Source organism: Peromyscus californicus, unplaced genomic scaffold (assembly GCF_007827085.1).
Source record: "Peromyscus californicus insignis strain IS unplaced genomic scaffold, ASM782708v3 Scaffold_18__1_contigs__length_77618521, whole genome shotgun sequence".
Taxonomy (NCBI): domain Eukaryota; kingdom Metazoa; phylum Chordata; class Mammalia; order Rodentia; family Cricetidae; genus Peromyscus; species Peromyscus californicus.
The window spans coordinates 33,413,190-33,436,929 of NW_026294480.1; the positions used below are offsets into that span (position 1 = coordinate 33,413,190).

The following is a 23,740-nucleotide window of genomic DNA, read 5'->3' on the forward strand; positions in this document are numbered from 1 at the left end:
TATGATTACTTTTTCCCTCCTTCATGTGTCCAGTCCTGTCATTCTTTCTTCTTGACAATATCTCACTGTGTGGGTCTGGCTAGTCTCAAAGTCCTGGCCTTGAGCAATCCTCCTGCCTCAATTCCAAGCAGCCGGGACTACAAACACACACCACTATCCAGCCATATGGGCATGCCATTTGCAATCCAGTTTGCCAGTCTGCAAACTCGGAGGCAGTTGGCAAGCCAGGAATTGAGACAGACGGCGGGGCAATGAGGAAGCCCAATGCCCGTGGCTAACTGTACCACCGAGGGTCTTCAAAACCCAAAGCCCAGAAAGTACCTTAGGGGCCGCACAGGAAGCTTTTGCCTTTGCTCGCTTAATCAGTTCTCCCCTGCTCCTCTACTTACACTGTGTCTCTGCGAGTCAAGACAAACCCATGTTACTGGCAGTAATTCCTAAGACGAGGCAATTGGGGAAAAGTGTATCTCTGCTAACATCTACCTTTTCTCCTCAGACAGGCAAGTTTAAAGACACTCTATTTAAACCACTCCCAATTAACCTTCTCCTTCTAATATATTCTCTACTTTAAATGGTGTTTTGAAAAATACAAACGTGTTGGTGGAGGGCTTGCCCAGCATGAACAAAGCCCTCGTGGGCCCCAGCAGGCCAGCTACAATCCCAGCACTAGAAGCAAAAGGATTAGAAACTGAAGGTCAGCCTTGGCTACACAGCACGTTTGAAGCTAGCCTGGGCTTCATGAGATCATTCCTGGAAAAAAAGGTTCATGTACCAGCTGCTGCCAAATAGATAAATACATAATAAATAACTTTCACGTTTGCACAGAGTACCTAGAAGAATGTGGGGCACTTACTCTGGGGATAAGCTTTTCGTCACAAAGTATCTTATCTGTCTACCGGCCTACGTTCAGAAGAACCACATTTTATTGATGGTACTCATTTCTGATATTAAAATGGAGTGAGGAGAGTTGGAGAGATGGCTCAGAGTGTAAGAGCACTGGCTGCTCTTCCAGAGGTCCTGAGTTCAATTCCCAGCAACCACATGGTGGCTCACAGCCATCTGTAATGAGATCTGGTGCCCTCTTCTGGCTTGCAGGCAACATGCAGACAGAACACTGTATACATAATAAATAAATCTTAAAAAAAAAAAATGGGAGTGAGGAACATAGTAATTAAGTACTTTAATGAGAGAAACAATATTCTTTTTTTTTTTTTTTTTTTTTTTTTGGTTTTTCGAGACAGGGTTTCTCTGTGTAGCTTTGCGCCTTTCCTGGGACTCACTTGGTAGCCCAGGCTGGCCTCGAACTCACAGAGATCCGCCTGCCTCTGCCTCCCGAGTGCTGGGATTAAAGGCGAGCGCCACCACCGCCCAGCGAGAAACAATATTCTTAAGAGTGGAAACTACTTCTCTGTTTAATGCTTCTCCCTTTGGCATCATCTCCATTTTGACTTTCAGCTCTTCGACCTGACCTCTGAAGTCTTACTCCATGGTTGAACTAAAGTTCATCTCACGACTTCCTTTCTAGCCATTCACTGCCACTGTTCACCTCAGACTCTTTCCGTCCTCACTCAACACTCGAGAACTCGGGGGGGGGGGGGGGGGGGGGGATGTACTTTGGGATGAAAATACACCAAACACACGTTTACAATACATTTGGGATTTTGACTCTGTTTTCTATTTATTTTGTGTGCGTGCGTTTGTATCTGGGTAGGGAAGGGATGTGCCACACTGCACCTGTGGAAGTGAGAGGACAACCTGCAGTCCTCAGTTCTCTCTTTCTGCCGTGTAAGGCGTAGAGCTTGAACTTGGGTCATCAGACTTAGTGTGAAGTGCCATTATCCACTGCTGGGGGATGACGTCTTTCTGTATGCTGTGAGTATGTGTCGCTCTGATTGGTTGACAAATAAAGCTGCATTGGCGTATGGCAAGACCGCTTCCAGGCAGGCAGGAAATCCAAGCAGACAGAGAGAAGAAAGGAGAGGAGAGGGAGACGCCAGCTGAAGCCAAAGGAGAAGCAAGATGCCAGCAGACCGGTAATGCCATGGCCATGTGGCAAAACACAGATTAATAGAAATGGGGTTCATTTAAGAAGAAAGAGCTAGCTAGCAAGAAGCCTGCCCTAGGTCATACAGTTTGTAAATAATATTAAGCCTCTGAATGATTATTTTATAAGTGGCTGCAGGACTGCAGGGCCAGGAGAGACCAGAAAAACCTTCAGGCTATAATCCATGATCCATCTCACTGCCCAAAACACATTTATACACACACACACACACACACACACACACACACACACACACACACACACACACGTATTACCTTAATGATAGAGAACTACACACCCAAGTGATAACATTGTCACCTCACTACTGTTATTAAAGAAATCATGACATGAAAAGGCTGACTTTGCCTACCTTTGTATCGAAGTTTGGTAAACAGAATTGGGGAAGAAAACTAGTCAGGAGGAAGAGGCAGCAATACCCGGGTGAATAGGCGCATACAAGCTTGCCAGGAAGTGTGGTACCTCTGCCAAGAGGAATCGATCCACGTTCATTGTGAATGAGTCCACTTAAGGCCCACCAAATTAGAAACCTTGGAGTTGGCACAGCAACGGATTTAAAAGCCTCCAGGTAAACCTGAGTCATGCTAAAGTTTCAGACAATGAACTTGCTCACCATGGGAGGAAAAAAAAGAAATAAACAAAGAAACCATTTTTTTTTTTAAATCCAGGCATAGTAAATAAGCCCACACCTGTAATTCCAGCATTCTGCAAGCTGAAGCAAAAGGATCATGGGTGTTGGGCCTTCTTGGCCCTCAGAGCAAGAGCCTGTCTCCCAAAACAAAAACATAAAAGCATCTTTAATAACTATCTCAGTTTACCTGTTGGCTATATTTAGCTGGAAAATGTTCAAGGTCGCTTAAGCTGCTAGCAAAGTTCTCTCGTGCACATAGTAAATGAGCATTCTTTTCGAAGCGGGTGTGCCATGTTGAGGGAGACAACGAACTGACCTATAACAAGGTCCCAACGTTCATCCAGTACACAAGTGTTACAACTCAAGAGAGGTGGGCTGACTTCAGTGCTAAGCAAATGGGAAGACCAATCAATGCGTGAGCCCGGAGAATACGCCAGACAGCAAGAGTTAGGCCTTCTCTTCTCATACCCGAGAAGCCTAACTTTGAACTCTGCCACGAACTTTTAATAAGAGACAGAAAACCCATAATTATAGCTCATCCACCCGGAGGTTTGCTGGCTTGGGAAATGGTTTAATGATTATATTGAAAGTGGGGGAGACTAGGGGTGAATAAATTATACTCAGACAAACATGCACTACCAAAAGAATGTTTCGACCTTGGCCCAAGGACATCCCTGTGTCCTGGTTTTGGCATCTGCTCCATCACTTGCAACAGGCTGAATGATGATGATCAAGTTCTCTTTTAATCATGTTTTGTGTACCCAAATCCATATGTAATTACCAAAACGCCTCCTATGAGGAATTTAACAATGCAATAATTCAGGTCTGAGGCATTCCCTAGGACATGCGGGAGTAGCTTGATGACTTCTCTAGCAAGGAAATGAGCAACAGAGCAAGAAAGCAGTTCAGAGTACACATGGTGAGCACATGCCCTGTGCAATGCATTCTTAAACTCAGAACTACAATCTGAAACATCACCAAAGAAAACACTTCGTTTTCCTGTTCAAAGAAGGAGGTTCCTGAGCAAACTGAACCCACCACGGTGAAGTCACCCTCCTGGAGCCGAATTCTTGTCCAGCACTCAGTTCCTTGACCCCACACTGAAATCCAACCCGAATGTGTGCTTACAGGCAAGCTAGTGTACAAGCAAAAACACCCACGACCCGCTGATCCGCTAGGAGGGTGTCTCTGGATACCAATTTAGTGGAGCTGTGGGAGTGTAGTGGGTCAAGGTATATTTTTAAAGGTCTTTGGAAATTGCATGTCTCTAATCCGGATCTGGGGGTGGGGGCGGGGGGAGACTCCAAGTAAGGGATGCCGGTGGCGTTTGCAGACTGCAGCGGGGAGGCGATGCAGCCTGCAGCGGAGCACCGCCAGTCCTCCATCCGCTTCCAACCGCTTGGCAGGCTAGACGCCCCGTGACGAGCGCTCCAGTCCGGGTTCCCCTTTCCACCGCCATGTAGGGAAAGGGAGGATGGAGCGGCAGTCCGCCCCCGCCGCACACAGCATCCGCCCACTTGGCGGTGAACTTGAGCCAGCAGCGGTTAACCCGGCCGGGGGTTCTGGGCCTCAGCCGGCGCCGACGCCAAACGCCAGAGGCTCCCTCAGGTGGGGCGCAAGCCTCGATGCGCCGCCCTTCCCGGCTCTGCTCCCCCAACCCGCCCCTCTCTAGGGCGGCGGCCCCGGGGACCCTTTCCCAAGGGCGTAGGCGGGCAGGCGGGTGGGGGACGCGAGCCCCCCGGGGCGCGGGCACCTTCCCCCCCAAAGTCGCTGCAGCGCTGCCCAGAGCCCCGACCGCTTCTCAGCGCTGCACGCACAGCTTGTCTTCATCTCGCCCCATCAGGGAAGCGGATGGAGAAGCAAAGACAGACAAGACAGACAGACGGCCCGTGGCGCGGGCGAGCCTGAAACCCGACCGTCTCCGAGCCCCGGGGCACGGCGCCGCGCTGCAGATGCCAGGTCCCCGGCTGGAGATGGTGGGGATGGGCAGGGCAGAGGACGCGCGCGCCGCTCGCGGCTCGTCCGCGCTTTTTTTTTTTTTTTTTTTTTTTTTTTTCCCGCGCGTGGCCTTCCTCTTCCCCTTCGATTTACCTTGTGCCAGGCGCCCCGCGAGCTGCGGGCCGGGGTGCAGAGGCGAAGCCCGGAGGACAGGAGTTTGAGAGCCGCCATCTTCGGCCCCGGGTGCGGGAGGAGCTGGAGGAGCAGCGGGGCGAGCGCGCGGGTGTGTGTGTGCAAGCGCTGGTTGCCCGGGGCCGCGGCGGCGTCACCGGCTAAGGAGAGAAGGGAAAGGCGAGCCGGCGGGGGGGGGGGGGGGGGGGGGGGGGGGGGGGCGGGCTGGAGGCTCGACCGCGCGTCCGTGACGTCCTCGGGGACCTCGGGCGGTGCCGCCCCTTGCAGGCGGCTGGCTTGTCAAGAAGCGAGACAGGGAGGGGCCCGCGGCTCCGAGTGGAAGCGAGTCCCGCCGAAGGTCCCCGGGCCGGATGTGCTGGGGTTATCTGCGGGCGCACCCGCAGCCACCGTCGTGCCACCTTAGGGTGGAGGAGGCGCTAGTGTGTGCCTGCCCCCAGCGCAAGGCTTTGCCGTTGACCAGGGTTGAAAGTGGGCTGGAGGGTCCTCTTGCTGAACTTCTTGGTTACTTTTCCAAGTCAGCCTCTGGAATGTGCACAGGCACCAAGGGTCACTGATAAAGACCTTCTCCCAGGTCTAGACCGCTCATATTTCTAACATTTCTCAACCACCACCACCACACACACACACTCCTTCATTTCCTCAGAAAACCAACTGTGTGCTGACTGACCCTCAGGAGATGTGTCCTGCTTAACCGACAGAGGGACAAAATTAGAACTGGGCCCTTGTTCCCCATCATCCTAGTTTATGTTCCAGGATTTTTCCTGGCACCGGAGTCCCAACAATTCCGGAGATTACACAGTAGGTACAAACAGAAGTGTCTGTCTTGTCCTTAGCCAAGTTGCGCAACCCTGCCTCACCTTGCAGTGTCCTGCCTGTCTTGGTTTTGTATGAGAAAAGCCAGGCAAGGCAAGGCTTCTGGGACACAGTGAACACGCCAATGTTAGGCACTACATTTACTTCAGTTTCGGGGCTGGATTAACTTTTTTTTTTGGAGTTTTGCTTGCTTGCTGTTTTTGTTTTGTCTTGTTTGAGAAAGCATCTCTCTATTATGTCGCCCTCACTGAAACTCGTGGACGTGTGTCTTGGGCTGAACTCCACCTCTCCATCCCCCTTCTACTGCAGCTTATCCAAGTGTGTGTGTGTGTGTGTGTGTGTGTGTGTGTGTGTGTGTGTGTGTGTGTGTGCAATCGTGCCTGGCTCAAGCCTTATCTTTTGACTGGCACCCAGAGGACCTGAGCAAATTCGATTTCGTCAGGACCTTCTATGCACATGGCAGGATGAAAAAAAAAAAAAAAAAAAAAAAGCACCTAGAAGCCCAGGAACACTTTTCATTGGATTAAAGGCTGCCCACCTCCTGAGAGACTGATTTAATTTTGAGATAATGCAAAACCCATGAGAAAATTAAATGACACTTTAACTTCCTTAGAAAGGACACTAAGGCAGTGAAGGATGAATAATCCGGTTTAATTAAAATCTTCCTATCGGCCTGGTGAGATGGTAAGGGCACTTGCCTCCAGGCTTGGTGACCTTGACACCCAGGACCCACATGGTGCCAGGGGAGAACCAGCTCCTACGTGTCATCCTCTAACCTCACGTGTGTTGTGGCGTGTGCGTGCGCACATGCATTTGCATGTGCACAAAATAAATGGATAAATACTTCTTTAGTCTATCCATAAAAGCAACCATTACAGTATTCTTGTAACTCAAAGATTTTTCCCTGTGAGTACTATGGTTTTAATATGGGGAATAAAACACCAAGTGAACCGATCCAGTCACCTAGGAGAAGTTAACTTGGTAATCCTGCATATCTTCAGGCACATTTTAGTATGCTCCGGGGTTGTGAAGAGTTCGAGCCGGGGCTCTGTGACTAGCCCCAACACAGTATGTGGCAGATGTTGTATTGCAGTTTATAGAAGGAACAAAAGCTAGCATTCCTTTTCCATTTTTTCCCTTCCAGGGCCATGTGAAAAGGGGGGGTGAGGGGAAGGGCACTGGCCACTTTGTGTGTAGTCATCTGACGCATTCTTCTTGGATGGCTGGCTCATTTTGTTGCTCCTAGATGAGGAAAACAGGTATTTTAAATCTTGCATTCTGGGGAACTACTGCTCCTGGAAAAAAAAAATCAGGCTTCCTACTGCGTAGCCAGAAGACAGGGTGCTGTGTTGCTGATGCCTCCGTCATCGGCTTCGTTTTACACCTGCTCAACAATGTGTAGGCAAGCTATCAATGCAGCTTGAAAAGAGTATTTACTTTGTACAAATCTCTTTCCAGGCTCTACAAAGGTCATTTTAATTTTAACTTGCATGTAAATATCCTGATTCTTTTAAATTTCTGATTAATAGGAACATTTCCCTCTCCCATATGTGTGGGGGCATAGGCTCTGGGGACTGAACCTAAGGCCTCCTGCATGAGCACTCAACCACTGCACTATATCCTCTGCTCTGTTTTTAAGTTGCCCAGCTGAGCCTTAAATAAGCTCTGTAGTCCAGGGCTAGCCTTGAACTCCTGATCCTTCTTCTGTCTCAACCTCCCGAGTAGCTAGGATTATAGGCCTGCACTAGCAGGACCAGCGTCCTCAATACTCTTGACAGGCAGTTTGTGACAAATATTTCACATTCATGAAAGTTTCCTCATAAAATATTATACCACTTGATTTTCACACTCTTAAACACTGGAAAGACTAAACTCAGAGACTTTCAACGACAGGTCCCACACAGCTAACAGGGAAGTTTGTGTTCTGAGGTTGAGAGTTGAGGTGTCTTTCACCAGGTGAATGCAGTCTGTTGGATCGTGAGTACAGTTACCGTGTTTCTGCTTGAGAGATTTCATTTTAATTCTCCTGAAATACAGTGTAATAGTTCCTCCTTTAACTGAAAGATAAGACACCCTTCCCTAGTTAACAGCATGTTCCTCCAAGATGAAAGTCAGGGGCTGGGAAGACTGGCTTTCAAATGTTGTCTGACTGGCTTAACTAGTCATAGGAGTTTTATCTATGTGGTGTGAAGCAATTACAAAAATGCATAAATGCCTCATTTTATATAATGATCCTTTAAGCCGCAGAGAAAAAATCTTTCAAACACTTTGTGTCTTCCAGTAAGAAAAATATACAAAGTCCTCATATAAATTTGCAAACCTAAGTATTGTTTACTCTGTAAATCATTATGCCTTGATTTGCCTATTTTGTTAACGTAATATTTTCATCGTTCCCTTGAAGCAATAATTTTTACTTGATTTTGTTTAATTAATACATTAAAATGAATTGGATTCTGCCAGGCAATGGTGACTCATGCCTTTGATCCCAGCATTCAAGGAGGCAGAGGCAGGCGATTTCTCTGTGAGTCAAGGCCAGCCTGATCTACAGAGTGAGTTCCAGAACAGCTAGGGTTACACAAAGAAACCCTGTCTCATAAAAAAGAAAGAGAGAAAGGAAGGAAGGAAGAAAGGAAGGAAGAAAGAAAGAAAAGAAAGAGAAAGAGAGGAAGGAAGGAAGAGAGAAAGAAAGAAAGAAAGAAAGAAAGAAAGAAAGAAAAGAAAAGAAAAAAGAACTGAATTTTTCCCTATTCCATTTTTCATAGAAGAAAATGAAAATATATGAGCTACACGGTCAGAAAGAGCTCACCCCCAGGAATGAAAATGAGAGTCATGTTAAAGGGCTAAGAAAACTTCAGGAGGAAAACCCAGCAATCTAGTGCATTCATCTTCATTCTCAGCCTCTCCAGTGAGAGGGAGAGACTGCCATGATTGACTTTTATCCCTCTGGAACTGTAAGCCAAAGTAAGTTCTTCCTTAAATAATTTGCTGCTTTTGGTCATGGTTTTTTGTCACTGCAACAGATAAGTAACTAATAGAGACGCTGGTACCAGAGAGTAGGCTATTGCTGTGAAGCACATGACCATATTGTTTTGAGGGGGAATGTGCAAGACTGGAAATATGGACGAGAAAAGCAGTTGAGTACTTTAAGTGGTAATCCTAATAAGACCTGAAAGACACCAGTGCTGAGAGCAGTGAGGACTCAGGAGGCCCAGCTCAAGAGGTTCCAGAGAAAAACAATATTAGTAATTGGGTTAGAAGCCATTCTTGTGATGGTTGGGCAAAGAGTCTGACCACCTTCTGCTTTTATCCTAAGAACTTGCCTACTGTGGGATGGTCTTTATGTCAAATGTGTTGCTGATTGGTCAATAAATAAATCACTGATTGGCCCGTGGCCAGGCAGGAAGTATAGGCGGGACAAGGAGGAGAATAGAGCTGGGAAGTGGAAGGCTCAGGGGAGACACTGCCAGCCGCCATCAGGACAAGAAAGATGTAAAGTACCGGTAAGCCACAAGCCACGTGGCAAGGTATAGATTAATAGAAATGGATTAATTTAAGCTGTAAGAACAGTTAGCAAGAAGCCTGCCACGGCCATATAGTTTGTAACCAATATAAGTCTCTGTGTTTACTTGATCGGGTTTGAGCGGCTTGGGACTGGTGGGTGAGAGAGATTTGTCCTGACTGTGGGCCAGGCAGGAAAACTCCAGCAACAAATGGCGTCCAACGTGGTGGCAAGAGTTTCCACCTAAAACCTGAGAAAAAAGATTCTAAAACGGAGCTAAAAACAGCTTCCTAATTGTCTCTCTCAAATGAGCGGCAGCTGCCGGTTTGAGCTACTGGCGGGTTCCTGGCGTGCGCGCTCGACCTGCAGTATGAGGTCTCTGCAAGTGGCACATTAAGCTACATTGTGGATTTAGCCTTTGCTAGTACAAAACAAAAAAAAAAGAGGTTTCTGGGCTACATGCTGCTTGGATAAAAGCATAGACCCACGATAGCTCCCAGAGCTGGTGGTAAGCATACTGCCGCCATGTTGGGAAACTGAGGTGGGCGGAGCCAGCAGCCACAGATGCTACAGCTTAAAGCAACAGATTCACAATAAGACAGATTCAGATGTAATAGTTTAAAATGTGTGTAAAATATACGTAGGCTTGAAAGAGACAAAAAAAAGGTGATATATACAGTATAAAAACAAATACATGGTTTTAAAAAATAAAGTCTTTAAAGAGACAGTAAAATTAATATAAAAAATAAGCCACGTAGAGATGACTATTACACAGAGAGTCTGGATTGTGTTGTCTTTGGGATTCTTAACTACAGAGAGATATTTGATTGTAAAGAAAACTGAGTTAAACCAGTATGTATATTTTAAAGATACTTTGACTTCAAAATTTGGATGTAAGGATATGTTGCTTTGGAAAAGAGTCTCTTTTGTTTCCACAGAAAGCCAGAGGCTATGGATTTGTTCCAGATTAAGACACATCAGGTTTGACCAGCCAAGACCCCCTGAAAGGTCTCCGATGACACCATGGCCCAGATGATCCAACATCCAGAACCGTTTCAAGACAACTGGCTCAGATGATACAGCCTCACGGACTACTCCATGATCCTAAAATTTTCTTTGTTTCCCCAGAAGATACAGCGCCCCCCTCCAGCAGGAAGTAGTAAGAGAAGCTACGCCCAAATTCCCAAATATACCAAGCTGACTTTGGAGATATATAAAGGTTAAAACCTTCCTTTTTAAGAAAAGAAAAGGGGAAGTACTGTGGGATGGTCTTTATGTCAAATGTGTTGCTGATTGGTCAATAAATAAATCACTGATTGGCCCGTGGCCAGGCAGGAAGTATAGGCGGGACAAGGAGGAGAATAGAGCTGGGAAGTGGAAGGCTCAGGGGAGACACTGCCAGCCGCCATCAGGACAAGAAAGATGTAAAGTACCGGTAAGCCACAAGCCACGTGGCAAGGTATAGATTAATAGAAATGGATTAATTTAAGCTGTAAGAACAGTTAGCAAGAAGCCTGCCACGGCCATATAGTTTGTAACCAATATAAGTCTCTGTGTTTACTTGATCGGGTTTGAGCGGCTTGGGACTGGTGGGTGAGAGAGATTTGTCCTGACTGTGGGCCAGGCAGGAAAACTCCAGCTACACTTGCCTGAGGCTAAATATAAAAGTAACAGGTTAATTTTTCTGGTGAAGAAAATTTCAGAACTACATAATGTTTAGTCTGTGGCATAGTTTTTTGGTAATGCTTTTTTTGGATCTACAAAGAAAGAGAGCAAGTAGGATAGAAAGAAAACAAAATATACAGTTTGGCAAGAAAAAGAGCACTCGGAATGTTACATCCAAGGCATGCATTGAAAGAGAGGCTACAATTGTTAAGGAGTTAAACACCATTAAGGGGAGGCCTAATCGGCACTGGAACAGGGTGAGACCACCCAGCTGAGCTTCCAGATTCTGAAAGGAAAAGGACTAAGACGATTTTCTGCTCCTGGAAGCAATGACAAACAAAGGCAGCTGCTAATGTGGTTCACTGGGGCAGGATCCATCCCAAGTTCATAGCCAGACTTTGCAGGTTTCTCAACATGGTGCTGTCTTAGATGCATGAAGGAGTCAAGACTGAAAGGGTCATGAATTCTTCTTCCACTTCTTCAGAGAGCTTCTGAGGCCAGGAAAGTTGTGGGAGAGGAGTCCCTGCCTGAAGGCTTTGAGAAGGCAAGAGGCTCTGAGAAGTATTTCATGAAGCTGTGAAAGTGAAGGTTGAGTTGCAGCAAAGATACCAAAATTTTGGTGATTCCATAGCCATGGGATACCTGCTAAGGAAAACTGCATAGAAGGGGTGGAATTAGTCCAGGAGAGGGGTGTATATTACAGGCAGCAAAGTTGAGGAGTAGAGACAACCATAAGCCCCTTGACATCAGATATGGAACTACAGGATTTTGTGCTTGCCCTGTTGAGTTCTGATATTACTTTGTTATAGTATTCCCATTTGGAAGGGTAGTATGTATTCTGGGGCTTTATTGAATGTAAGAAATTTGTGTTTTGATTTTATAAGGGTTACAATTAAGAGACTGCCTTGAGTCCCCGAGGAGACTTTGAACTTTTGAGTTTTAAACAGTATTGAGGCTGTGAAAGACAATGGGGGAGTTTTGAAATTACATTAAATACATTTTGTGTTACAATGCTGTCATGAGCTTCTGGAGGCCAGGGAGTGGAATGTGGTGGTTTAAATGAGAAATGTCCCCCATTAACAAAGGAATTTGAACACTTGCTTCCCCAGATGGTGACATTGTTTGGGGAGGTTTAGGAGGTGTGGTCTTGTTGGAGGAAGTATGTCACGGGGGACAGGATTTGAGAGTACGGAGCCCATCCTACTTCCGCCATGCTCTGCTTCATTTCATGCTGGGGTTGAGATGCTGCTTCTGTTCCTGCGGCCATGCCTTTCCACGTGATGGACTCTCCTACTCCTGGAACCATATGCCAAAATAAATGTTACATATAAGTTACCTTGGTATTTTTTTATCACAACAATGAAAGGCAGCTATTTGGTCCCCATGCCTTTGAGGACCAAAATTCCACACTTCTTAGAGACACACAAATGAATTACCTTTCCTAATCTTCCTCTTCTACACACATTTTTATTCCAAATTCCATGTGCCTTTGGAATTTTACATGGTGAACTCACATAGCTTCAGTAACAACTGAGAGCCAACAAACCAAGACACATGTGAGTTCTGGTAGGTGGATCGAGCTCAAAGCAATCCCAGCACTGTTGTTCCCTAAGCTAGTAGCTCCTGTGGTGTGATAGTTAGTGATATCTTTGCAAATTGCTGAGATATGTGAGACTATACCAACCAGTATCTATTTATACTAGAAGGGTGATAAAACCTATACCTTGTGAATTTATGTATGTCTTAAGTGCTGTCTGCCCACTCTTTTGCTACAACACTGTACCTTATACTAGGAAACATAAATAGAAATTTATCTCACACAGTTCTGGATGCTAGAGAGCCTAAGATCTGCGTGACAACTAGTTCAGTGCTTTGCATTCCAGTGAAGCAAACTGCAACCTAATTTAAGAATATATTCCTATAACAAATAGCTGAATGGCAGCCAATCTTAGCAGTTATACTTCATCCAATCATAGGCTGACCAGGCCATTTTCCTATGACTCAAATAACTCGTGATACCCTGCACCCAAAAGACAAATGCTGAGCTGTGATTAATCAAGGGATTTCATTTTGTTTTTCTTAATGTCTGCCCATATTAATGAGAAAAGCTCTCTGAACTACTAGTGACTTGAGATGCTGACTCATAAATAAATATTTCTCTGTTTAAATAAGCTGCTGGGTTTAATGTTTACTTTTTTTCTTATAACAGGTTTCTTATACAGGCTTGTTTACCCTCTTTATATCCTTATGGCAGAAAGCTATGTTATAACTTTTATACTGGCAACAATCCCATTTTATAGAGACTCAACCCTCATGACTTAATCACTTTCTAAAAAGCCACACCCCCGCATATTATTACATTTGTGATTAGGAATCAAGTTATAAAGTGAAGAAATATAGGGAGTACATTTTTACACCACAACTGATATTTCATCTTTCCTCACACCCTGGAAAATATCAGGCAGGATTCAAACTCTACTTTATGATATTAATTGTTGCCACCCTTGCATCTCCCACTGCCTGAGACGTCTTTGGATTTGACCCCAGTTCTCCAGTCTGACTAAACCTATTTCCAAGTTTCCATTTCTCTTTCATTCAAATTGATTATTGTGAATCCCTCCCAAGTAAGCTTCTCTCTTAAATGTAAGCATTCTTACAACTTCCATTTCAAATGCGTACCCAGTGTTTTTACAACCTTTCCTAAAATAGTTCAAGTAGTCTTCACGTGTACCATGCTGGACACAAGAGACAGAAAAAGTGACCAAGGTGGTGGCTCAATGTCTCAAAGAACACAAAGATGAACTGGTTGCTGACCCGTATCTTCCAAGATGAAGATATTTCTTAGAAAATATTAACTGTGGAGGCTGGAGAGATGGCTCAGAAGTTAAGAAAACTTGCTACTCCTCGAGAGAAAACTTGCTACTCCTCCAGAGGACCTAGGTTTGGTTCCCATTACCCACATGGCAGCTTATATTTGTCTATGACTCCTTTCCAGGGAATCTTGTACCCTCTTCTGGCCTCCACAGGCACCCAGCATACACAAAGCACACTTACATACATGTAGGTAAAACATTCATACACATAAAATAAAAACGAAATCTTTTTTTCAAAAAAGAAGAAATATGACTGTAAAATTACCAGACCGTAGCCCACTCCAGCAATCTCATAAAAATATTATCCTGCTTCTGATTCTGAGGTAGTAGACAGATACCTGTTTCTGTCAGTGCTGCTCACCCCCCTTCTCCACCACTTCTTGAGGAAAAGCTTCCACTGAAGCTTTGTTTCAGTCTTCCTACTATTTGCTTCAGATTTATTTCCAATATCACTGAGTCAGAAGTTCCTGTCAGCATCACAAGGTAAAGTCCAACATCCAGTTATTTACAAGGCAGAATTATACAAGTTATATTACAAATACCAGAATTTACAAGGCAGGGAGCTTAAAAAACCCATCTAATCCTTAGGACTCAACAGAGATACTGCTTGACATTTGAAATGGAATTTTTTATATTTTAACTATTATAGCAACTGCAATCCAAATCACTTGTATATTCAGTTGTGACATATCTTAACATATTAATGATTAGCAGATTGTACAGTTTGGAAAGAGACATCAGGATAGTTTTTCTACCATCTCAGTTTCTATAATTTAAACCTAGAAAATAAATCATTCATAGAGTTGTCTATTTGTATTCCCTGTTTTATCCCTTTGCTCTCTGAGTATTCGCTTGTTTAAAATTGTATATATAATACTTGAATGCTCTGGCCAGCTTACATACTGCCTGTGATGGTTAATACGGATTATCAACTTGGTAGGCTTGAGAATCACTCAGTGTACCAGCCTCTGGGCAAGCTAGCGAGGGCTTTCTTGACTGGGTTTATTAAGGGGGAAGACCTACACTAAATGTAGATGACATCATTCCCCGGGGTTGGGTCCTAGACTGCAAATATAAACAAAAAGGAGAAAGCTTAGCTAAGCACATACATTCAGAACTCTTTTCTTCCAGACTGCAAAGACCATGTGACCAGCTGCCATGACCTTTCCTGCCATGATGACCTTTACCTGCAAACTGTGAGCCAAAATAAACCCTCTCTCCTTTAAGTGGCTTTTAAAAAAATATTTTATTTTTATTTATTTGTTTATTTAGTGGGGGGTGGGGGGGTGTTTTTCTGCATATGTGTCTGTGCACTATGTGCAAGGAGGCCTGAAGAGGGTGTCAGATCATCTGGGACTGGAGTTGTGAGCTGCCGTGTGAGTGCTGGGACTTGAACCTGGGTCCTTTGGAAGAACAACCAGTGTTCTTAATCATTGAGCCATTTCTCCAGCCACTGTGCCCTTTTCAGTTGCTTTTCTCTGCTCTCACACCCTTAGGGCCAGCTCTCCCACCCTGCCTATGGGAGGGGTGGGGGGCGGCTCTCCTGAGTGGAGTGCCACAGCCAGTGAGGGACAGGGCCGGATCTGCCCCCTGAGAGCAGGAGAGAAAGCTCCACCCTTTGCCAGGCACAGCACTTGGGAAAGCAGCCTCCACACCTCCCCAGGACAGCACAGTAGAGCTGGCCCTGGTGGTGTGGACACAGATGAGCCAGCTCTGAGGGCATGAGAATTAGAGAGCTGGTCCTGCCCTGCTCCTGGGCAGTGTGGGAGAGCTGGTCCTGCCCCGCTCCTGGGCAGTGTGGGAGAGCTGGCCCTGCTGACTGTAGCACTCCACTCTGGTAGAGCCTGTCTCACCCCTTGCCAGCTGCCCCAGGCAGGAGAGCTGGCCCCACCCCCCAACCTGTGCAAAACAGAAAAGCTGACCTTGGTGGCACTGGTGCAGGCGATCAGGCGAGGGCTGACCAACTCAACTACCACCCAGTGTAGACGAATTTCTAAAATGATCTTATTAAATAAAAAAAAAAAAAACACGGAGCCAAATATAGGGGTGAAAGCCTTAGATCAGGGAAATAGGGAGAGCCACCAGCCAACCTTATCTCACCAACTCTGCAGCTTCCAAATGCAAGTTACTTCCTATCTATCCATGCCTTCATTGCCTTGCTTTTCTGCCCTCTCTTAGCCCAGCTACCTCACTTCCTCTTCCTATACAACCTAGACCCAGATCCAGGGCTTTGAGTTGGCGCACCCCAACATCTACCCCATCCGTGAACTGCTGGAGTACATGAAGGGGCCGGTCCTGCAGATCCAAGGCTACAGGATCTCCATGGCACAGGGCAACAACAGGATATCCAAGAGGAGTCCTGGCAAGATCCAGTATTGATAGTGTCAGAAGCCAGAGGCCTCAAACCAGACCAATGACTCATTACAAGGAACATTTGCAAGGAAAACCGTGTGACACACGGTGACACACTGTAGTTTCCACCATTAGCGTTTTTTTTTTTTTTTTAAATCTTTTTCTTTTATTCTTTTGTTTTCTTGGGGTGGGGGGCGGTGCAAGGGCAGAGGGTGGATATGGAGAGACAGGGAGATGAGTGAGATTGTGGTGCATGCTGTGAAATTCACAAACAATAAAAAGTTAAAAACATGCCGGGCGGTGGTGGCGCACGCCTTTAATCCCAGCACTCGGGAGGCAGAGGCAGGCGGATCTCTGTGAGTTCGAGGCCAGCCTGGTCTACGGCGCGAGATCCAGGAAAGGCGCAAAGCTACACAGAGAAACCCTGTCTCGAAAAACCAAAAACAAACAAACAAACAAAAAAAAAAGTTAAAAACATGGTTGTGCACTATATAGTTTCAGAGGCTTATTTCAATTTGACTGCTTCTTACTTGACATTTATACGTAGCAGCACAAGGCACTGATATCAGTAGCTGTCAGTTATTGAAGGAAATGTTTTCTGCTCCTTGCTTCAAGTTTCTCAGATTCTTTAGTTAAAGCATGCACTGAGAGTCGAGGGCAAGCTGTAGTGTGATCAAAATGTTCTTGATATTGTATAGCCAAATACAAAGACAGTAATAATAAGCCACTGGATGTAAACCAATGGTTGCAGCAATGACCAGATTTGTTATTCTTATTGGTTTCCATTTACAACAGGACAATGTTCTTCAAATGAAAGAATGTGATATATTTGTACTACAAATTATCTTATATGTTGGGGTTCTGTATGAATTTATTTGAAAGGATCACTCTTACTTCACATATCTTTGAACACAATGGCTTTAACTAAATCAGCCTTTCTGTTTCTTGCTCATAACAGGGACCTTATGACATGGAATCTTTGCTAATGGCTATTTCCTTTGTCAACTGAGCAAGCTCCTGCTCATCTTTGAGGATCAACATCACATATCATGAACCTTGACTACTTACACCAGAGTCCACTTCCAATTTTTTTTTCTTTTACTCCATGCTTTCAGGGCCTTTTGTCTCCTGGATTATGATCTGTTCAAGAATGTCGTTGTTGGTTTTTATATTCATTGTGTCATGGGATTAATGCTAAGTTCAGAGCAGATGCTCAACATATTTTGGTTTTATTAATTTGAGTTGCCCTTTTCTCTATCCTAACACAAGCCATGAGCCTTAATCTGTGCCTCTCAGCTCACCTCTTTAGATGGAGCATCTCTTCCTTAATCATGATGAGAAAGTACTAATTATTCCCACATGCATTCTCTTTCTTCTGCTGACCACCATCCTCTTGGCCTTTTGTCTGAATCCGGTACCTCTAACTGCCCTTTCCCCACAGATAACCTGCCATTAAAGAACATGAAATCAATAGTTACTCAATGAGCTAGATATTATTTTACACTTCTTTATTTTCTTACAAAGTCTTCTGTGCTTTTTTTCATTATTATTTCCTACTCTCATTAGAAAAAAAAACATAACTAACCTACTCTTTTTCACAAGGAAGAAAATAAAACCAAAGGTGAATGTTGGCAACCACTTCCTACTGATTATGTACCAAGACAACTATTAATGCCTGCAGCAATACATTTCAAAAACTGCTGCCAAGATATTATAACATCCCTTATTTATTTCCATATCCTGTTCCATGTGTATTATCATAGTGGCCCAGTATAATACAGGTCAGAGTCACTTATAAATATCTACCTCCTGAGACCCTATTTTGCCACATGAAAAAGTAAAAATACTAAATTGTGTGTATGTGGGGGACATGCCCTCACCTTTTCCCCCAGGGTACTCTTGAAGAGTGAGGGATAAGAGATTTAGCTAGAAATATAGAGGGGAGAGAGACAGATAGAAACACAGGATAGCCTCGGGAGGGCCTGGGTCCTAATGCACCAGCCCCTTCTGTCCCTTCTATAGGGCTTTTTAAAGGAATGCCAATGGGTGGAGCAAAAGACCGCCCCCTAGCACAGCCTAGTGCAGACCCTTCCAAATACCTGGTAACCACATATGTGGTCAATCCATCCCCTTATGCACCCCTGCTGGGTAAAGCAAGCTCGGATCTCACTAGGAACCCTCTGTGGGCTCCCACGTGTGTAGAAATGATTAGGATAAACATAACAGGTAGGATTCAAATTCTATTATATAATTTATATAAGACCTCTGTGTTTTAGAGGTACTTGCCACCAAGTCTGCTGATCTGAGTCCACTCCCACATGGTGAAAGGAGAAAATCAACTCCAGCAAGTTGTCTTCTGACTGCCACACATTTATTGTGGTGTACACACACACACACACACACACACACACACACACACACACTTTTCAAAAACTGTCATAAAAAGATATTTGCACTCTCATGTTTATTATAGTATTATATATAGCAGTCAAGATAGAAGAACACCCTAAATATCCATCTCTGTATGGGTGGATAAATAAAACATGGTAATGCATAATAGTTAGATACTTTTCCACCTTCAAAAATGATATCCTGACGTGTGACAGTGTGAGTGACCCTTGAGGCTAAGCTATATGAAATAGGACAGCTCTAGAAAGTGAGAAACAAAGAATGACCCCTGTGTCGCACAAAGGAGCACCAGAACAAAGTGAAGGTAGCCCAGCACAGCCGTGTCTTTTGCAAAAAATGAGGAACAACTAAAACGAGATTGACAAGGGCAGGCAGCTCACTCGTTTTTTCCCAACACAGGTGATGGCTGCTTTTTTCCTCATAGGCTGGAGTCCAACCTCACAGCGTTTTGTGTTTGGCTAGTTTGAAAAGAATTGCTGCAAAGGAAATGAAGGAAAGGGGGAAGAGGCTCAGCAGCTCCGGGCCATCGGGTTCCAGGAAGTCGAGGGTGGGAGCGGGGGTAAGGCCTTCGTGGAAACCAAAGTTTTACAAGGAGGGAGGGGATTTATAAATATTGGCCCTGGGTGAGTTCACTAGCATTGATGGAAAAAAAAATATTCCTCAAAGAAGGACAAATGCTGTATGATTCCACTTATATACATGGTCCAATTCTGAGAAATGCAGCAAATAATGTTTTCCAGGAGTGTGATGGGAGGGAAATGAGGAACTGTAACAGGCCTGCAGACCTTAGTAGGAGCCTGGACCTTAGCGCAACTGACTCCATGATGAAAGTAGCAACTGACTCCATGATGAAAGTACCATTCGGGTCATAAAACTCAGCACATAGACAGCACCACCAGCCAAAATGAAAACAAAGACTTAATCCATCCAAGTCCACAGTTCTGGAAAAGTCTTTAAATGTACTAACCTTGCCTTTTGGCTTCTCCAGTTCCATTCTGGTTAACTGTTCTTGTTAACTGAAGTATGTCAACCCAGAACATGGGTTTTGTCTTTAAAAGCTCACCCTGAGAAAGGCTCAGGGCTACACTGGGATCCCAAACACCTAGTGTACTCGCTGGACAGCTAATAAAGACTTTCTATTGGCTTAAACCCGTGTCCATGGTGTCTACCCTGCAACAGAACTGCTATTCAAAGAGTATGCCTCTTAGTTATACAAAATAAGTTCTAGAGATATGGTTGGCTTTGGATACCACCTCCTGTTTCCCTTGTAACACTAGAAAGGTAAACACCACAAATGCACCGTCTTAGGATTTAAAATGCTGTATGAAAAGATTGAGATATCAGGCCTCTATTAAGAGAAATGACTTCCTGGTTGAAGGAACGGATTCTATTTCCAGCCCTAGCTGGAGATACGACATTCTGATCTACTCCAAAAGTTAGATCATTATATACTGTTGTCTTCTTCTTTAAGAGTTAATTCAGCTAGGCTTGTAAAACCACCTGGCCGGAAGATGGGAGAAATAATCACCCCTTAATGAGATGATGTGCTTAGTTCTCCCAGAAGCCGCTCCTCAGCTGCAGCTGCTTACACTGCTTACAGAGCACCCGCTGCTCAGCCTGCTTGCTTTTCTTAGTTCTAAATAAACAGAAACAACAACAACAAAGTAACTCACTTTTCCTTCTATCTTCTTCTTTCAGATACCAGCCCAAAGCCTAAATGTGACTTTTTCTCCCACTCAGGACTTTCTCATGCTTGCTCAGAAGCCTCTCTTCCTCTCCATCATGCAGCTGCTTGCTGACTTCCATTGCTGAGCAGGATGGTTCTTTTTTTTAAAGCCCAACTCAAAAGGCATGACTTCCTTTTCTTCATTTCGCTCGTCCTAACAGCTGCCAAGATTTACAGCTTGCCTATTATATTGTTTTTATTCAAACTCTAATGAAATGATCCTTTTGGTCTGTTTTTTTTTTTTTTGGTTTTTCGAGACAGGGTTTCTCTGTGTAGCTTTGCGCCTTTCCTGGAACTCACTTGGTAGCCCAGGCTGGCCTTGAACTCACAGAGATCTGCCTGGCTCTGCCTCCCGAGTGCTGGGATTAAAGGCGTGCGCCACCACCGCCCGACTCTTTTGGTCTGTTTTTAAATTGTTTTATCAATGAGAGTAAGAACCCAAAAGGCAACTTGGATTTCTTCATTAAAAGGTAGGTATTGTATGTGTTTCCTGGCCACAGTAATAAAAACACTATTTGGTTATCAACTTTTACCTGCTTTATTCTTAACCTGGTAACCCAGGGATAATTTCAGGAGATTAGCTATGCTCCATATTTCACATTAATCTTTCCTTTGTCCATCAGTGCATGTGAAGGAACAAGAGGATAATCTTTGTTATGCTTTGGAGCTTATATATCCCTCAAAGGCCATGTGTTGGAGATTTGGTCACTAGCCTGCCTCATTACCAGGAATGTTACTGGACATAGGTCTGGCATTTGGAAAGAAGTGATAAGAGGGAAACAAGTTCTATTGAAGAGCTGGAATGTAGGGATGGGGTTACCATTTCCTTCCTGCTCTGACTCCCTACCCCCAAAGTCTTGGGGAACTCAGATAAATGGCGGGTGTTAAGAGGGGGGAAAAGAAAGCGGTCCAGGTGCCTGTGTATTGGGTGGAGGTATTCATCCAGCATATGTGTAACCCTTTTTATTTCTCTTCTCTGGTCATATAATGGTTTCAATATGATGAGTCACCCAAAACAGATCATGCACCAACAGGTTTGCCTTCAGCTTGCAATGCTATTTTGAGAAGGTCTGGAAACATTAGGAGATGGGACAGAGCTAGCTGGAAGAAGTAGGTCATATTCTTGGGATTTGCATCATGACTCAGATCTCTCCCTGTCTTCCTCTCTGCTTCTTGCCTTCCATGATGTGAGCAGGCCCCACACCTAGCTGAAGAGCTACAGGTGGCCAGTGGCTCATGAGAGAGGAAGAATCAAGTTCCTCCAGGAAAGTGCTCCCTCACAGGTTTTTCAGTTTCAATTGGTAGTCCCCAGACACAAGTACATACAAGCAACATTAGACAGATTCACGGGTTGAATATGCATGTGTACACATATATATGTGTGTATGCATGTATACATATGTACATATGTGTAACAATAATAATTAAAGAGGAGAGCATGAATTTCAGAGGGAGGTGTCAGACACGGAAGGAGTAGGAGGACAAAGTAGCAGGAGTGATGAAGAGGCATTGCTTATTATGTGTGGAATTCACTTGTCTAATAAAAAAAATTATCAAATAGTCCAAAAAAATTAAGTGAAGAAGCCAACCGCAAATAGTCATATATAATATTAATTTTTTGGTAATTTATGAGTACACGTCATTTCTTTTACCACAGAAATTGTATTAGATGTGCTTGTCTGTCTAGCAGGAATGTAAAGGCTGAGTAGCCTTTGGACCAGTGGTTCTCAACCAGAGGGTTGCGACCCCTTTGGGGCCAAATGATCTTTTCATAGGGGTCATCTAAGACCATTGGAAAACACAGATGTTTACATTATGGCTCACAGCAGTAGGGAAATTACAGTTATAAAGTAGTAATGAAAATAATTTTGTGGTTGGGGGTCCTCACAACCTGAGGAACTATATTAAAGGGTCGCAGCATTAGGAAGGTTGAGAACCACTGGCTTAGACATTAGTTGTTTCTGGCCAAATCCTCTTAAGAATTGGCAGAGAGGATTAGAAGTTGGATTATTAGATGAGAATCTAACGCTGGAGTATTTTGGGAGTTACGGAGTATTGAACCCAGGACCTGTATGTATTAGGCGAGTACTCTATGACTAAACTAAGTCCCCAGCCTAGCCCTGAGTGAGAATCTAGGAGCTAAGTCTTCACTTATAGAGATAGATCTGTAGAGTTCGAAAATAAACCAAGGAAGGGAGCTTATTTACTTTCCACTGTGGTGACGAGCAGTTACATTTAATGGCTTACGACAATTTATATGTTCTTGGGGTTCTGTCAGGAATCCAGCAAGGGTGTACTGAGTTGAAAGAACAATTCGGAGCCTTTTCTTTGAGCAGACACCAAAAGCCCACTGACACCAGTGGAGGGAATAGTTCACAAGCGTCTGAGTGGCCTGGGATGGAAGGCAGGGTTTGATAAGGTAAAGGGTCGGGGTGGGGGTTGGGGGACTGACAGTGCTTGCTCAAGTCAACAGTCACGTGCCCCAGGCTACATAAAGAAAGACAAAATCCAGGAGGGAACTAAAGGGATAACGATCAGTAATTAAGATCAAAATGTAAAGGAAATATGGAATAAAGTCAGAGATTCCCTTTTGGGGTTTAAGACATTTTCTGGTGTACCGTGATGTTGTACTGTGTTCCACTTGTGGCAGAATTTAGAGTGAAGTTGAATGGTTAAAGGAGAGACAGACATTCAGTGTCTTTACGTAGTGTGAGAGTAGGATCCAGAGATTAGTGGGGCGGGGGTGCGGGTGGGGAGAAGCATTAAGGAAGCCTGGTCCCCAAAAGAGGAACCACAAAATAATAGTCAAGTTTGCAGGGAAATGGAAAATCCGAGGAAATGAAGGTTCTGATAGACACAAGAGCCAGAGTCCCCGGGGTGCAGTGAAAAGCTGTGGGTGGTCGTTAGGAAATCCTGGGAAAGAAGCTGAGGGTAGAGAGATAAGGGCATGGATGCAGATTTAAGACTGCAGCGATTCCATCACCAAGGGCTAGGGAGTGCAGCTGGAGATGACAGGCTTCAGACCACTTAAAGGAGCATACGTTGTTTCAGAGCAGGGAAAGTAGATTGCATCTGTCAGAGCTGATTATGTTGTTGGAGGCTATAAAGGCACAGGAGAGTGCTTTCTGGATGAAGAAAGGAAAGGATATTTATTCAGGCTGCTATCTGACTATATTTTGTGATATATTCAGTTTCTCTCTGTGTTGATGGCAAAAATAGAAACTGCTGAGACTTGTGGCCCAAGTATGCTAAAAATGATTTCTGATCTCCAAAATTAACATGCGCATCACACAATAGGGAAGTTTACTAGATTAAATGATGGCTTTTTCTCATTGGCAGAAATGTGTGGGGGTGTTCACTTGATGATATGTGAGTGAGCAATTCTTCCTTATTTTCCCTCTTACATATTTCCCTGCTCATGCCTACCTTCTCTTCCACACATACGAACCTCCTAGTTTGAGTCTTACATGCTGTCTTCTCACCAGCCTCGCTCTCTCTACACTTACACCTCCAAATCCCTCCTGCTCACTGCCTGTGTGTCTGCCACAGGTTTTATCTTGCCTGTGTCTAGCTAAGAGCC

At 44.5% G+C, this 23,740-nt stretch overlaps 1 protein-coding gene and 2 long non-coding RNA genes across 3 annotated transcripts in view; 1 reads left to right on the top strand and 2 right to left on the bottom strand.

The window, feature by feature from the left end:
- Nucleotides 1-4,992, bottom strand: part of Oxct1 (3-oxoacid CoA-transferase 1) — a 125,358-nt gene extending 120,366 nt beyond the window's left edge. Inside the window, exon 1 of the mRNA XM_052743218.1 lies at nt 4,785-4,992. Within this exon, the coding sequence (XP_052599178.1) occupies nt 4,785-4,862 (78 nt within the window). The 5' untranslated portion in view covers nt 4,863-4,992. The remainder of the gene's footprint in view (nt 1-4,784) is intronic.
- LOC128113475 (uncharacterized) lies at nt 1,608-9,826 on the top strand. The gene is made up of 2 exons (XR_008219488.1): nt 1,608-4,652; nt 8,399-9,826. It is a non-coding gene; the product is annotated as an uncharacterized LOC128113475 (long non-coding RNA).
- A 1,946-nt stretch (nt 9,827-11,772) lies between these two features.
- Nucleotides 11,773-20,358, bottom strand: LOC128113476 (uncharacterized). The gene is made up of 4 exons (XR_008219489.1): nt 20,108-20,358; nt 17,327-17,471; nt 14,012-14,140; nt 11,773-12,096 (listed from the first exon to the last, which is right to left on the bottom strand). It is a non-coding gene; the product is annotated as an uncharacterized LOC128113476 (long non-coding RNA).
- Between the last annotated feature and the right edge of the window lie 3,382 nt (nt 20,359-23,740).